Source organism: Grammomys surdaster, unplaced genomic scaffold, assembly GCF_004785775.1.
Source record: "Grammomys surdaster isolate TR1022 unplaced genomic scaffold, NIH_TR_1.0 62, whole genome shotgun sequence".
NCBI lineage: Eukaryota > Metazoa > Chordata > Mammalia > Rodentia > Muridae > Grammomys > Grammomys surdaster.
Genome location: NW_021604564.1, coordinates 18,135,245 through 18,148,541, shown reverse-complemented (window position 1 = coordinate 18,148,541; position 13,297 = coordinate 18,135,245). Strand labels below are relative to the sequence as shown.

Sequence of the window (13,297 nt, the reverse complement as noted above, 5' to 3'; positions counted from 1 at the left end):
ATTAGCTTTTCAAATACCAGTGCAAACTGTTCTCCCTGGCTTACTTTCACAGCAGAGTGTGGAACACACACAACTCAACAAATGGCACTGGGAAAGCAGTTGGGGTAGTATGTTTGTCAGCTTGCCTTTTGGGTGGGCAGTAGGTAGCAGTGTTGAGCTTTATGCTTCCATCCAGGTATCTTGTGGATGCTGTTCCATGCCTATGTTGAAGCTGACTGACTTGATCAGAACTTCAGTGGTGTAGAGTTGCAAACCCAGAGCCAAATTATCCTTGGGCTATCTTTAGTCTCCTTAATAGCCATTCATTGCCCATTTTACCAGGCAATACTTTTTGGACTGTATTAACTTAGCAGATCACTAGCTTTCACCAAGCCCAAAGCTAAGAATGTCATCAGATAGTATCTGAAACCTATATACAGCACCGACTTCCCAATTATGCTATTGTTGGAAAGAAGCAAAAGAAACGTACTCCAAGCCCTACCATTTCGTTTTCAGACTCTATTTAATCATAGGGAGAAACTAAATTCAAGGTCCCAGATCCTAGAGGAGCTAGGGTCTTCCGTATAGCTGAACAGCTTCTGTTGTAAACAGTTGAGTCCAGACATCTCAGGGACAACTTTCTCCATCTTGCTGGCAGGGTCAAACAAGTTCATATGCAGCTGACCAGCGCCTTTGTCCCCTTACCACTCTGAGCTCCAGATCTAATGTCTAGGAGAATGAATTAAGGACCTTGAGGCCAGGGGCTCTAGACAGGCCCAGTCTCTACCAGGTACTCCCTTGTTTAACCCATACTGTCAAAATACAATTGGATAACACTGCAGTTCCACCGGCTCCCCACCTCGACTTGTGTTGCCATCCCATAATAATGTTGTATAATCTCCCTCCCCGGACTCGGTTCAGATCCCAAATTGACTGCCTCCCTGAGCACTCAGAAAATAAAGCCTTAATTTTTAAGTTTCCATCTCTAAAGTGAGTTTTCTCGGCTTCCATCTCAAACCCAACACTATACAGTCCTAGGTGATATTTTCATCAGCGCATTGGTAAATGCCTTGCTTTATGGCTTCCTTTTCTTCTGCAATTACGAAAACATAATGAAACACGTTTCCATGTGAGAACACGCTAATTTGGGGCAGCCTGGTTTTGTGTTCCCAGATCATGATCCCTCATATATGGCTTAAGAATAAATTCAAAGTTACTTTCGGGTACTATAGTATCCTGCAATCTAGTGGCCGTCCATCCTGGTATCCTGTAGTCCACCATCCTGATACCCCGGGAACCCTATGTCTTCCATTCCCCGAACTCTGTGGTTCTCTGGAGTACCTGAGCTCCCCGATTTACATCTTTTGGAAGTCCTGGGAGTGTATCTATCCTTGCAAAGAGAGCTGCGCCTCACAGACAAGCAAATTCTACAGGCTGAAAAAAGGACAAGGAAATTCTCAAAGGAAGTTCCGCCTTCCAGCCCGTGTACTTCCTGTTTGGTAACTAAGGGCGCCTGGCTGTTGCTAGGGCCGCGGAATACAGTCGGGTAGACTCTGCAGACTCCGGCTGCGAGCTCCAGGAAACGGTTTGGGGGTCTTGGCTGTGCTCCCTTCAAGCCCGTACGCCATGAGCAGTGAGTTCCTGTCAGAGCTGCACTGGGAAGATGGGTTCGCCATCCCCGTGGCCAATCAGGAGAACAAGATCCTGGAGGAGCAGGTGAGGAAGACCGGGTGAGATTTAGGGGACGGACGGACAGGAGGAGGGCAGCTGAGGAGTGGTTAAAGGACTGGTTGAACACCGCCAGGACAGCCAGTGAGGACCGGTGGGAGAATGGATGACCAGGTGAAAACTAGGTAAACAACTGAGTAGAGGATGCAGGGCCAGGTGGGTAGCCAATGGGAATCAGGGGAGGGCCAGCTAAGACCAAGTCCCACGTACAGGTGCCGCGCTGCCAAGCTTATTTGCGCCTCTTGTTCTCTGACTTCATCACTTAGACCTGATACCCCTCCCCCTCCCCCCACTTTCTCTGCTGCTCCTATCAGTTACTACACATTTGTAAGTTTTATCGAAGCAACAATATCAATTCAGAGTCATAAAACCCGAGTCTCACTCTTCCAGCTTTTCAGGTGCCAGCTACCAAACTTGCCTCATCCAATTAAGGATCGCAAATGCATTGTTGGTGTTTGCCTAGTAACCGCCATTTACGCATGTACAATACAAGACACATTCTCGCGAGCATTTGTGTTTCTGTAATGTTTAAAGTGGCTTGAGTTGCTTTCAAGGGAAACATTTCAGTGAAGTAGCAATATAGAGTTTCAGAGTGAGGATCAAAGTGTCACAGGATGGTGAAATATTTCGCACAGTTAGGACAAACCTGCACCAACTAAAATACATACAGTTTAAGCCTCGTTTTTTTGTTTTTTGTTTTAAATTGCAACCAGCTCCACAAAGTTTATGCATCTTTAGCAGTCAGCCCAAAGTCCCACAAATTGGTGTTAGGGTGTGGGGAAGAGGGCTCAAGAACCAAGGATTTGTGCAAATTGACAGAGTAGAAGAGAATATTTTCTGCCCTCTGAATAGTGAGCATGAAAACTCTGTGGTGAGTTGCTGAGAAGCCTGGGACGTTCAGAATGCTCTGCTCTGATCTCCCCTCTGGTTAGGATTGGAGATTTCCCCTTAAGGACTGTCAACATTAGGACAGGTAAAAGATCACTGCTGTTGCCCAAGACACAGCTGCCAGTTGAAAGTTTAGAGCCAGCCAATCTGACGTGTGTCTTGTCAAACTAGAGATGAGATGGATAGGAGACATCATATAATTAATATATTGTGTGATTGTATAAGAGGTATTTGGGAGAGCGATCCTGCTGGGTCTAGTTAGTATTTGAACGTAAGGTTCTTGTCCTATAGTTTTTATTCTCCCCTCTTCTGTTGCATTACCTTTCTTTCTTTTGGGGGGTATGTGTTTGTGATGTGTGGTGGTGGATGTGACTGAATAGTGTACATGCGTGCTCATGTGTGCAGAGGCCAGAGATCAACCTTAAGTGTCATTTCCCAGGCTCTTCTACTTTACTTTTTGAGGTAGGGTCTTTTATTGGGATCTGGGGCTACAAGATTAGGCTAAGATGGCAGACTAGTAAGTCTAAGAAATCCTCTCATCTCTGTTTCTTTAATGCTAGGGTTACAAGAGCATGACACCATGGCTGGCTTTTTATGTGTATGGTTGCAGAGCAAAGTAGTTCCTTCCTACCTCCAAGTTACTTACCCTGCTTGAGTTCATGTTCCAGTTTCATCAATGATGAATTGTTATCTGGAAGTGTAAGATGAAACAAACTGTTACTTTGGGTCATGTTGTTTATCACAGTGATAGAAACCTAAGATAATAAGACAGCCCACAGATTAGCGATGAAGTAGGATTTCCCTTTTGCCCTACAGGGAGGTAACCTTGCTGTACGATGAGTGCATGCCACATGAACTATGTATAGTACTAATTTCCCAAAATAATATCTAGATGGTGACATTATTTACATTTAAAAGATCAATAGAGTTTTAAGAAGTTCCTGTGGAAATTTAAAAATACCAAGATGGTATATACTAGATATTTGTGTCTTTCTAAAACTTTAATGTCCTGATTTTCAGTGCAATGGTGTTTGGGAAATAGGATCTCTGGAGGGATATTTATTCTCATTGCTTTTCTGTTGCCATAATAAAACACCATGGCCAAGGAAACTCATTAAAGAAGGCATTTAATTAGGCCCAGAAGGTTAGCAATTTTGTAAGGGTTATGGTCAATGGCAGCAGGAATAGCTGAAATCTAAATCTCTAAATGTAAGCAGGAGGCAGAGAACATACTAGGAATGGTATGAGTCTTTAAAAGCCTCAAGCCCACCCCCAGTGACACACTTTCTCCAAAGCCACACCTCCCAATCCTTCCTAAACAGTTCTACTAACTAGGAAGTATTCAAACATAAGTCCATGGGGCCATTCTCATTCAAACCACCCCAAAAGTGGAGCAATCATAAATTAATCAGTGTCCTTATAAAAAGAGAAAAGAGAGAGATAGTATCTCTGTCATATTTAGATATAGTAAGAATACATTTGTTTGCAAAGTAAGAAAAAGGGCCTTACTAAGAATCTTGAAATTCTCAGCCTGCATAATTGTGACATATATTTCTGTTGTTTAAGGTATCAAGTCTCTGGTATTTATGTTATAGTATCTCAAACTGACTATAATACAAAGTAAATGAAGATTTAATCATGGAATTTGTTACTTACAGTTATCAAAGTTACACAAGGAAAAATCAAACCTGCAAGATCAGCTTCGTGACTATGAAGATCGAATTAATTCTATGTCTTCTCACCTTAAAAATGTCAATCAAGAATTTTTATTTACACAGGTACAGTAATACTGTTGTGTTTAGTCATTGGGTATTAAGTGCCACATTTGCCCTTATGATTTTATTTTAGATATAACAGGAAATCCCATCCTAGTCAAATCATTATGAACATAGTTTTGAACCTGAAGGAGACAGGAAGACCGTTTTGAGAAACTTAAGTACTGTTATTAATTGTCAGCAGATTCACTGAAGAAGAAATCACCATCAAACTCTCCCAGCATGTTACCTGGCAGCCCAGCACGGGGAGGGTGCCCTGGGGACAGTGCAGAGTGACTGAAGGCAGACAAAGCTGATATGTGGCTGTCAGAGCTCCTGTCTCCAGTTTAGTTGTCCAGCTTGGCCCTCTGGGCTCACTTTGGGTACAGGTCTGTCTTCACTCTCCTGCAATCCCTGCAGTGACATGGTATGTTAGTATAGGTCAAGGCTAGAGTTTTATTTTTTTATGACACTGTCTTTTTATAGAGCCAGTCGCACATTAGACTCCCAGGTGCTGTGATTACAAATGTGTGCTGTCATACCTGGGTCTAGGAATTGAAATCCTGATGCTAGTAACACTAGTAGTTCTTCTGTTTAGAAGACTTTTCAGGTAAGAGGGGAAGGCAACATTCTTTTTAGACATACTAACACAGGGGCTAAGAGTTTGGCTCAGCTGTTAAGAATGTTTGCTGAGCTCCCAGAGGATCCAAGTTCAATTCCCAGCACCCATGTTGAAAATTTTACAATCACTAGTAACTCCAGTTCGTCAGGGAATGGCCTCTTCTGGCCTCCATGAGCCATGTGCCATGCTCTCATGTGCATAGACACATAAATAAAATACAAAAAAAAATAATAAAAAGCAATATTAGTACAAATCCACTTCAGTTAAAGTGGTGTGGCTATGTAGACACCACAGGAGCCCAGACCCCAACACATATCAGCACTGGAAACATTAAAATTTCTACCTCAAAAGATTAATTTGAGAAACAGTTATATTAAAATGGACAAAACCATGTTTTATAAGCACTTTATATCCAATAAAGGTAATTACGAGCCTTATTGGCTTTTATTATAAATTCCAATAAAAGTTTTGCATTTAATTAATTTTCTAAACAATAGTTAGGATTCCTCTAGATTTGATGAGTAATTGATAAACTATGTCTTCTCAACTCCTTACTATGCTACTGAGTTATGGTGGGAGGAACAAAGGGTTTCTGTGAGAACACCTTATTACCATGAAACCTGGATTAGAGAGACCAAAATCAGTAGCCTTCACTCAGGGCTAGCAGCTTTGATACTGTAAAATAAACACCGAGAGCTCACCCTTGAAGGGCTCTCTAGCCGGAAAATAGTCTTTTAATCAACAGAGCTAAATACAAAGATATTACTCTGTACTAATACATTCTAAGAGATGTTCACTCCCTCAGCATGTAAATAGTTACCTCAAACTTGTCTCTGTTAAGTAGAACTAGTGATTAATTCAATATAAACCCTATTTTCTCAGTTATTTATAGCCAATATTTCTCACCTTTCGGTAAGGATGAATTACAGCTTCTAGCTCTCACCTTACCAGTTTCTTCTCTTTAGTTTCTGCCATATAATACCTGGACTCCTGACAGTAGTCCTCTGGGATGTACATGGCAAACCTCTTCATCGCTCATGGGGAGAGACAGCTGCAGAGGAGCCACAGGCTACACTGGGGGAGATCCCACACTGGTGGAGTTAATTGTGGTTAATCTGAGCCATTGGGTTGGGGATGTTTTGTGTGGTGATGTATTATATTTTATACTCTAGAAACGTAAAGTCCTTCTGTGTTATTCTTCAGTCTCTTTACAAAGCAAGGGAGAATGAAATCGAAAGCGAAGAACATTTTAAGGCCATTGCGGAACGGGAGCTGGGACGAGTCAAGAATGAGATCCAACTGCTGGAGAAGGAGATGGCGAACATTCGGGAGCGCAAGAGCGACAAGGAAGTGGGTGTGGCTTGCTGCTGTCCTGCTTCTGTACTGGCCCTCTCCAGGGAGATTTCGCTGAGATTTACTTACATTGTTTTTGTTTTTTGCTTTCTCGATGAAAAGACGGCGTTGTGGTTTGAAAGAAATGGTCAAACATTGCATTTCTGCTATTAATAAGTCTTACTTACAGGCACAGGCCACATTGTTAGCAGACAAATAGCTTTGGTTTTAAATTTCACCTCAGATTTTTACCTTTCATACGCATCTGTCAACGTGGGGACCTGTCTTGGTTAGCTTCTCTGCTGTTGTGATAAAACACTGACCATAAGCAGCTTGGGAAGAGGGCTTGTTTAATTTGTATGTACCAATCTCTCTCGATCATTAAGAGAAGTGAGGGCAGGAAGCCAAGCTAGAGCAGAGGCAGGAGCCGTGGAGGAGTGCTTGATACTGGCTTGCTTGCAGACTCACATCAGCTACTTTTCTTATATCTCCCAGGAAGACAACTCACAGTGTGCTGGGCCCTTCCACATCAGTCATCAATCGACAAAATGCATATACATTCACGTGCATATTTTAATTTTGTAAAGTAATGTTTGTAGATCCAATATAAATAACATCTACTGATTTAATGTGCGTTTTCTTTTGTGGTTATAGATTCATTAAGTGACACCATTTACAGAAATAAGTTTATACCCTGCATTGTACTTACTTCAATTGGAAATGCTCCCAAATCTCTACATAAGAGATCTCGTTAGGGTAGCCAACATGACTGGAAATGGGCTGACTTTGTCATATGTTTAAGCAAGCATGTCAAGCAAGCTGTTTTTAACTGACCCACACAGTCTCACATATTTGGGATGGCTTTGGTTTGGAATCTAATGAGTTCTCTATGAAAAAACTGCCCTAAAGCTTTTTCACAAGAACCTTGACTTAACCAACTGTTTTTGACCTTGCCTGATCACCTCTGTTTTATAACTGAGGAATTAAAATTCAAGCACGATAGTGATAGAATTAAACATACTGTGCCACAAACACTTGGAAGGCAGAGCCTGGCTTTCTCCATTTGTTTGGTAGTGTAATGGATCTGTTATTATGTTTGCATAATAAATAATGTCTTGTTATTGCCTGTCCTTTCCTGTTCCTTGGAAAGTAGAACGCTATATTTAAAGCTACTCAAAAGCTGGATGGCTTGAAATGTCAGATGAACTGGGACCAGCAAGCACTGGAGGCCTGGCTAGAAGAATCTGCTCACAAAGACAGTGACTCTCTCACCCTTCAGAAGTACTCTCAGCAAGACGATAACAAAATCAGGGTGAGACTTTGGGATTGCTAGAACTGCTTTTTTTCTAAGTCAACCTTTAAAACATGAGGTTATAGTTACTGAGTTTAGAGGCAACTGTCCTTGAAGGTTTTAGGCCAGGCTTTTGTCTGAGAGCTTTTTGAAATGAAGTGTCATTTCTCAAGAAAAACCACGTGCAGTCAAATCATTCAGCATGTTGCTGCCTCTGAAGCCATATGACCCACCGAGAACCTGAGTTATGACTTCAAAGGACATTTCAAAGCATTTCAGGAGAGAAAGTTCTAGTCATCCTAAAACTATTAATTAATTTTGGATACTTTGACATTTAATTTGAATAGTCCATGTAAGTTCTACTGATTTGAGATAATATTGTAGTTGATAAGTTATTTCTTGTAAGTTTACACTGTGTAACTTTACCACTTAGAATCTCATCTACTGGTGATACTGTCACATACATGCAGTTCTCTAGCAGATTAAATACCAAATGCACTATTTTAAATATTTTTAAATGGCAGGTTATATTTGTATTTTTCTCCTAATTTGTGTTAAAAGCCATCTTAGAAACAAGTACATTTTCATGGGGATATATGCAAAAATGGTTTGGGAGCTAGACCATAAGAAAAATATATATTATTTTATATTGTTTGGATAGTGTTTATATAAGATGTAATGATACAGAATGCTAGATATGCTATATTTCAGTTTTAATACTGAAATAAGATAATCATAAATATTTTTCATGTAACCACATCACAGGCCCTGACTCTGCAGTTAGAAAAGCTGACCATGGAGTGTAATGAGAAGAGGAAGCTTCTGGACAGTGAACTAACAGAGACGCTAAGTGCACAGGTTGGTCTACAGAGATATTTGCTTCTTAACTTCCAAGGTGATATTTGCAAAAGCATTTAGATTGATGAAGTGTCATCTTCTATTTGCTCTGCAGTTAGAATTAGATAAAGCTGCACAAGATTTCCGGAAGATTCATGCAGAACGCCAGGAGCTCATTCAGCAGTGGGAGAACACCATTGAGCAGATGCAGAGACGGGATCAGGAGATAGACAACTGTGCCCTGGTGAGCTAGCTTGAATCCTGCGATCTGAGTGCCACTGTCTCCCGTTTACCGCATCAATTTGAAGTATACATGGTTGGCAAGTGGTGGTGGTACACACTTTAATCTTAGCACTTGGGTGGCAGAGGCCGTGGTGATTTAGGAGAAAGTTTGGATGTAATCATTAAGAAGTGGGATGTTGGTAGATAGAGTTGGAAGAACAGGAGGGATGATCTCGAAAAGAAGAAACCGAGGGAGAAAGAAAGCAGCAGGGAGAGGTGTTAAGGCCGCTCCTCATCTACTGAGGGAAACGGCCAAGAGCAGAGGGCTGGCAGTGGGGCTTCTGAGAAAAGGCTGGGCGCCTGGTTCATCGACAGAAGGGCCGTGCCTTCCTGGAGAGAATGACAGAGCCATTCTGGCTTTAACAGCATCAGTCCTTGAAGGTTGGAGCCAGTGTCTTCTCTGAGGATGTATTGAGATGAAATGTTGCTTCTGCAGGATGACTGCAGTTTAATACCACACCGTGTTCATTCTTAATTCTTGAGGCTGATATTAGTGTCTACTTCTTGACATCCTGTTACTTCCAAACCTTAAGCCGTTTTGTAATGTGACTCAAGCAGGTCGAGGATCACAGGTTTTCAGCCAGAGGTTTGCATATAGCACAAGACTGTTTGGTTAGGCTTCTCTTCCCATCCTTCTCCCTTTCTCCACCTTGTATCTTGCTACCAAGCAACATTTGCGTTAAATCCAGGGAACCACTTAATCATCAATAGCACTGTTAAGAAACTTGACTGCTGCTGTTAGTATTAAATTATCTGCCAAAGTGGCAGAAAAGCCAATGTGATGACGGCTTTCAAGTGAGCATTTGGAACGTGTAAGCTTAGAAGAGTCCAACAGTCCTTTTGCCTGTACCAGCACACTAGTGATATGGAATACTACATTAAGAATGGTAACTGTTAAGGAGAACATTTAAGAACACTACCTTAAAAATTAGTTATTTGATAGAGTCCCCTTTGGAGAAACTTAAATAGGCTTTAGGACAAGTGTTCCTTTGACTTCTTCTGTTCTATTCCCCTGAGTCACTGGTAGAAATCCCATCTGATCTGTTCCCAGCTCTGCAGACTTCCCTTGTGCATTGTCTAAAAGCTTTAACTTGGCATTTGCGTTTCTTCTCCATCTGACCCTAGAAGCCCTACTTTGTTAGCCTATTTTTTTTTTCTGCCTTTTCTTTGGGTCACATTTCGACCTTCTTTGTTATGATCCCTTCCCATACCACCCTTCCCTCTTGATGTTTCAGCCACAGTAAACACTTAAACGTCTCCACTCACATTTGTTTTTAATTATTTCCTTTATATTTGAGATTATGATAAAATTATATTATTTATTCTTTTCCTTTCCTACTTTCAAACTTTCCCATATACCCCTCTTTGCTCTTTCAAATTCATAGCCTCTTTTTTCATTAGTTGTTGTTAAATGAATATATATATGTGTATATATATATATATATAATGAATATATTAAGTATAATATAATGAATATATATTTATATTATGCACATATACATGTATATATTATAGCCTGCTCAATCTGTATGATGCTACTTGTATGCATGTTTTCAGGGCTGACCATGTGGTATCAGATAACCAGGGGAAGACCATTCCTCTCACTCTGAGCATTCCTTAGTTGCTGGTAGTTTTTTCCATAGGGCTGGAGCCTCCTTGTCTTTCCCTTATTCATTTTACAATGTCTAATGCTATTATCCTTGTTTAGCTTAGGTTTAGGTAATCATGTTGGTGAGACTTTCCCATTGTAGTTTTTTATGTTGCTAGGAGACATAATCTCACAGCAAATGCCCAGACTCTCTGGCTTGTATAATTTTCTCCCCTCTCTTTCTCAATGTTCCCTTGGCCTTAGGTGTGGGAATGCACTAGGCTGCACAACATGCATTTTGATTGGCTATGGTTTTCGGTAATGGTCTCAACTGTCACAAGGAAGTTTCCTTGATGAAGGATGAAGTCTACACTCATCTATGAATTTAAGGACAAATATTTAGAATGTAGTTAGAGATTAGGCTGTTTAATAAAGTGTACGTTCTCCCCCAAGATCCAGGACTTCACTAGCCCTGGGTAGTTGACTAGGTTTCTAATACCAGGAATGACTTTCCACTTAAGTTGGCCTTCCATCCAAGTAGAGAGTTGTTGGTTACTTCAAAGGTGTGAGTGCCACTACTGCACCCTTAGGGCTATTGTGCTATGGTGCCTATTGATGTGGTTCATAGGCCTCATAAATGGACTGTTGGTTGATTCCTTGCTTTGGAAGCTTGCATGGCACCTCTCAGTACCATGAAAGCTAGTTCTCAGGGTGGAGGCAGTACTACCTATAGATAATATAGTCAGTGGCTCCTGACAGATAGGGGTTATGATCTTCATTTTCTCCTTTTACATAAGGTACAAAACTTTGGGGATTATTTTTATTATTGCAATTTCAAGACCATCAAACAGCCTAAGTGAAGACAATTTTATTGAAATAAATAGCAGACGATGTATTTTTGTTTCATGTTGTTTTGTTGATACAGGGTCTGGCTCTTTGTGTGGTCTAGGTTGGCCTTGAGCCATGTGTTCAAGGCTGATCCAAACTTGAACTACTCCTCGAAGCCTCCTGAGTGTCATGTGCACCATATCTGGCTAAATGTTATTTTTAAAAGATGAAAAATCGGGAGTCTAGACAGTATTTAGAAAATTTCACTGAGGCCTAAGATTCAATGTGCAAACTATCCAGAACTATTTCTGTTTTTGTTTCTTTTTGGAGAGCTTTTCCCTTCTGTATAAAGGCCTAACCATTTCCTTGCTTTTCAGCTCTTCCAGACAGATGAAAGAAAATATAATGACATTCAACAATGTGAATTCATAGATATTCAGGTGTAGCATACTGACAGTCCCATCCTATTTTAGCTAGGTGTGATGGCATACACTTTAACTCCAGGCAGAGCTTTGTGGGATTAAGGTGAGCCTGGCCTTCATAGAGACTTCCAGGCTACCCAAGGCCACAGTGAGACCCTGTCTCCAAACAACAGCAACAAAACATTCCCCACAACAGCAAACATATTTGTAAAGACTTTTTAAAATAAAAGTAAGTATTTGAATATAAAAAATGAAAACTTAACCCCCTTCTGTTTCAGTTGGAACTTATTAAATACTTGAGTGTATGCTTTTGTCTCAATCTTCAGGCATTAGCACGGATAAAGCAGGAAATAAGAGAAAAAGAAGGCGTGGTACGAGAGAAGATCAAGTTTCTGGAGAATGAGGTTGGGAACAACATAGAATATGAGAGAAGAATTTCTGTTGCTGAGCGGAAAGTGTCAAAGTGTAGGATGGACTACCAGCGCCATGAAGCCAACAGAAGTCAGCTGAAGGATGAGGTGTGTCACCTGAGCACTGGCCTGTAGTCATACAGGGTGCCCAGTCAATGGCAAAGGTCTATTTGACTGGGGAGGCCTGCTGGCTCTTTCCCTTAAATCGTGTGTGTGTGTGTGTGTGTGTGTATATGTGTGTTGACTGACACTGCCTTTGTGTGGCAAATGCAACTCACAGCATCAGCTCTGACTTGATATGGTAACATTGGGTAGTGTTTCCTGAGATTCAATGGTGCTGACTGTCTTTATATACCTGTTGCCTATTTCTTCAGAAAAATGACAGTTCAGAACCATTGCTCATTTATAACTGTTATGCTTTTACTACCAGTCGGCAGCATGGATTGCTTGTGTTTACCAGCCCTGTGGTTTGGAAGTGTTCTGCAGGGTGCCTGTGCATTGTGTTGGTGTCCTAAGTTGTGCAGAGGAGAGCAAGTCCTGCTTCTTCATTTTGCTTGTATGGCTTGTACTTTTGTCATAGAGCTCCTCTGTCTTTCTCTGAATAGTTATAAAGTAGTAGATATTACCCCAAGGCTTTAGTCCGTGCTGAGTTGACTCTATATACAGTATAAGAGAAATAACATATGGTTATTTATATTTATTATTTGTATTAAGTAATACATGATGGTATCTTACAATGGGGGGGGGGTCTCTGGCTTTCCCAGAGCCATTTATGGAAGGCACTACCTTTCACTGTTGGGGTTTCTAGGAAGCCGGCTGATGTGTACAAGCACATGGATTTGATTCTGCCCTCTGCTCTGTCCCATTGGTCCCGGTGTCTGTCTGGGGACTAGTCCATACTGTTCTGACTGCTGTAGCTGGAAAGTAGGAAGTGTAATTGCCCAAGTTCATTTGTCTTGTTTAAGATTGCTCTAGGTTGTTTACATACTTATTTGATAGCCCCATATGCATTTTAGGGTTGTTTTATCTTTTTCTGTGATGGAAGAATTCTTATTCACTACTGGTGAGGAGGTGAACTTATATTATCACTATGGAAGTCAGCATGGAGTTCCTTAGAAAACTAGTTATTGAACTACTGTTACATATGGCCTAGTAGTGGCTCTCCTGGGTCTACCTTAGATTTCTGTTTGAAGCAATTTAGATTAACAGTCAAATGTGTGGAGGATGGTGTGAAATGTCACTGTAGGGTGTGTATGAGGTGTGTATTACTGTAGGATCTGGATGAAGTGTGTGTCATGGAGGATAGGTGTGAGGTGTGTGTCATGGAGGATGGGTG

The 13,297-nt window shown here is 41.1% G+C and overlaps 1 protein-coding gene across 2 annotated transcripts in view; it reads left to right on the top strand.

Moving 5' to 3' along the window:
* The first annotated feature begins 1,481 nt into the window (after nucleotides 1–1,481).
* The window catches only part of Ccdc39 (coiled-coil domain containing 39), a 30,880-nt gene continuing 19,064 nt past the window's right edge, over nucleotides 1,482–13,297 (top strand). The window contains exons 1-7 of one of the 2 annotated variants that reach the window (XM_028755711.1): nucleotides 1,482–1,695; nucleotides 4,254–4,373; nucleotides 6,175–6,321; nucleotides 7,457–7,615; nucleotides 8,360–8,452; nucleotides 8,547–8,675; nucleotides 11,878–12,069. In XM_028755711.1, the coding sequence (XP_028611544.1) occupies nucleotides 1,606–1,695; nucleotides 4,254–4,373; nucleotides 6,175–6,321; nucleotides 7,457–7,615; nucleotides 8,360–8,452; nucleotides 8,547–8,675; nucleotides 11,878–12,069 (930 nt within the window). In that variant the 5' untranslated portion in view covers nucleotides 1,482–1,605. Of the gene's footprint in view, nucleotides 1,696–1,746; nucleotides 1,822–4,253; nucleotides 4,374–6,174; nucleotides 6,322–7,456; nucleotides 7,616–8,359; nucleotides 8,453–8,546; nucleotides 8,676–11,877; nucleotides 12,070–13,297 lie in introns of those variants that run through there. The other variant, XM_028755762.1, reaches the window with a different exon arrangement.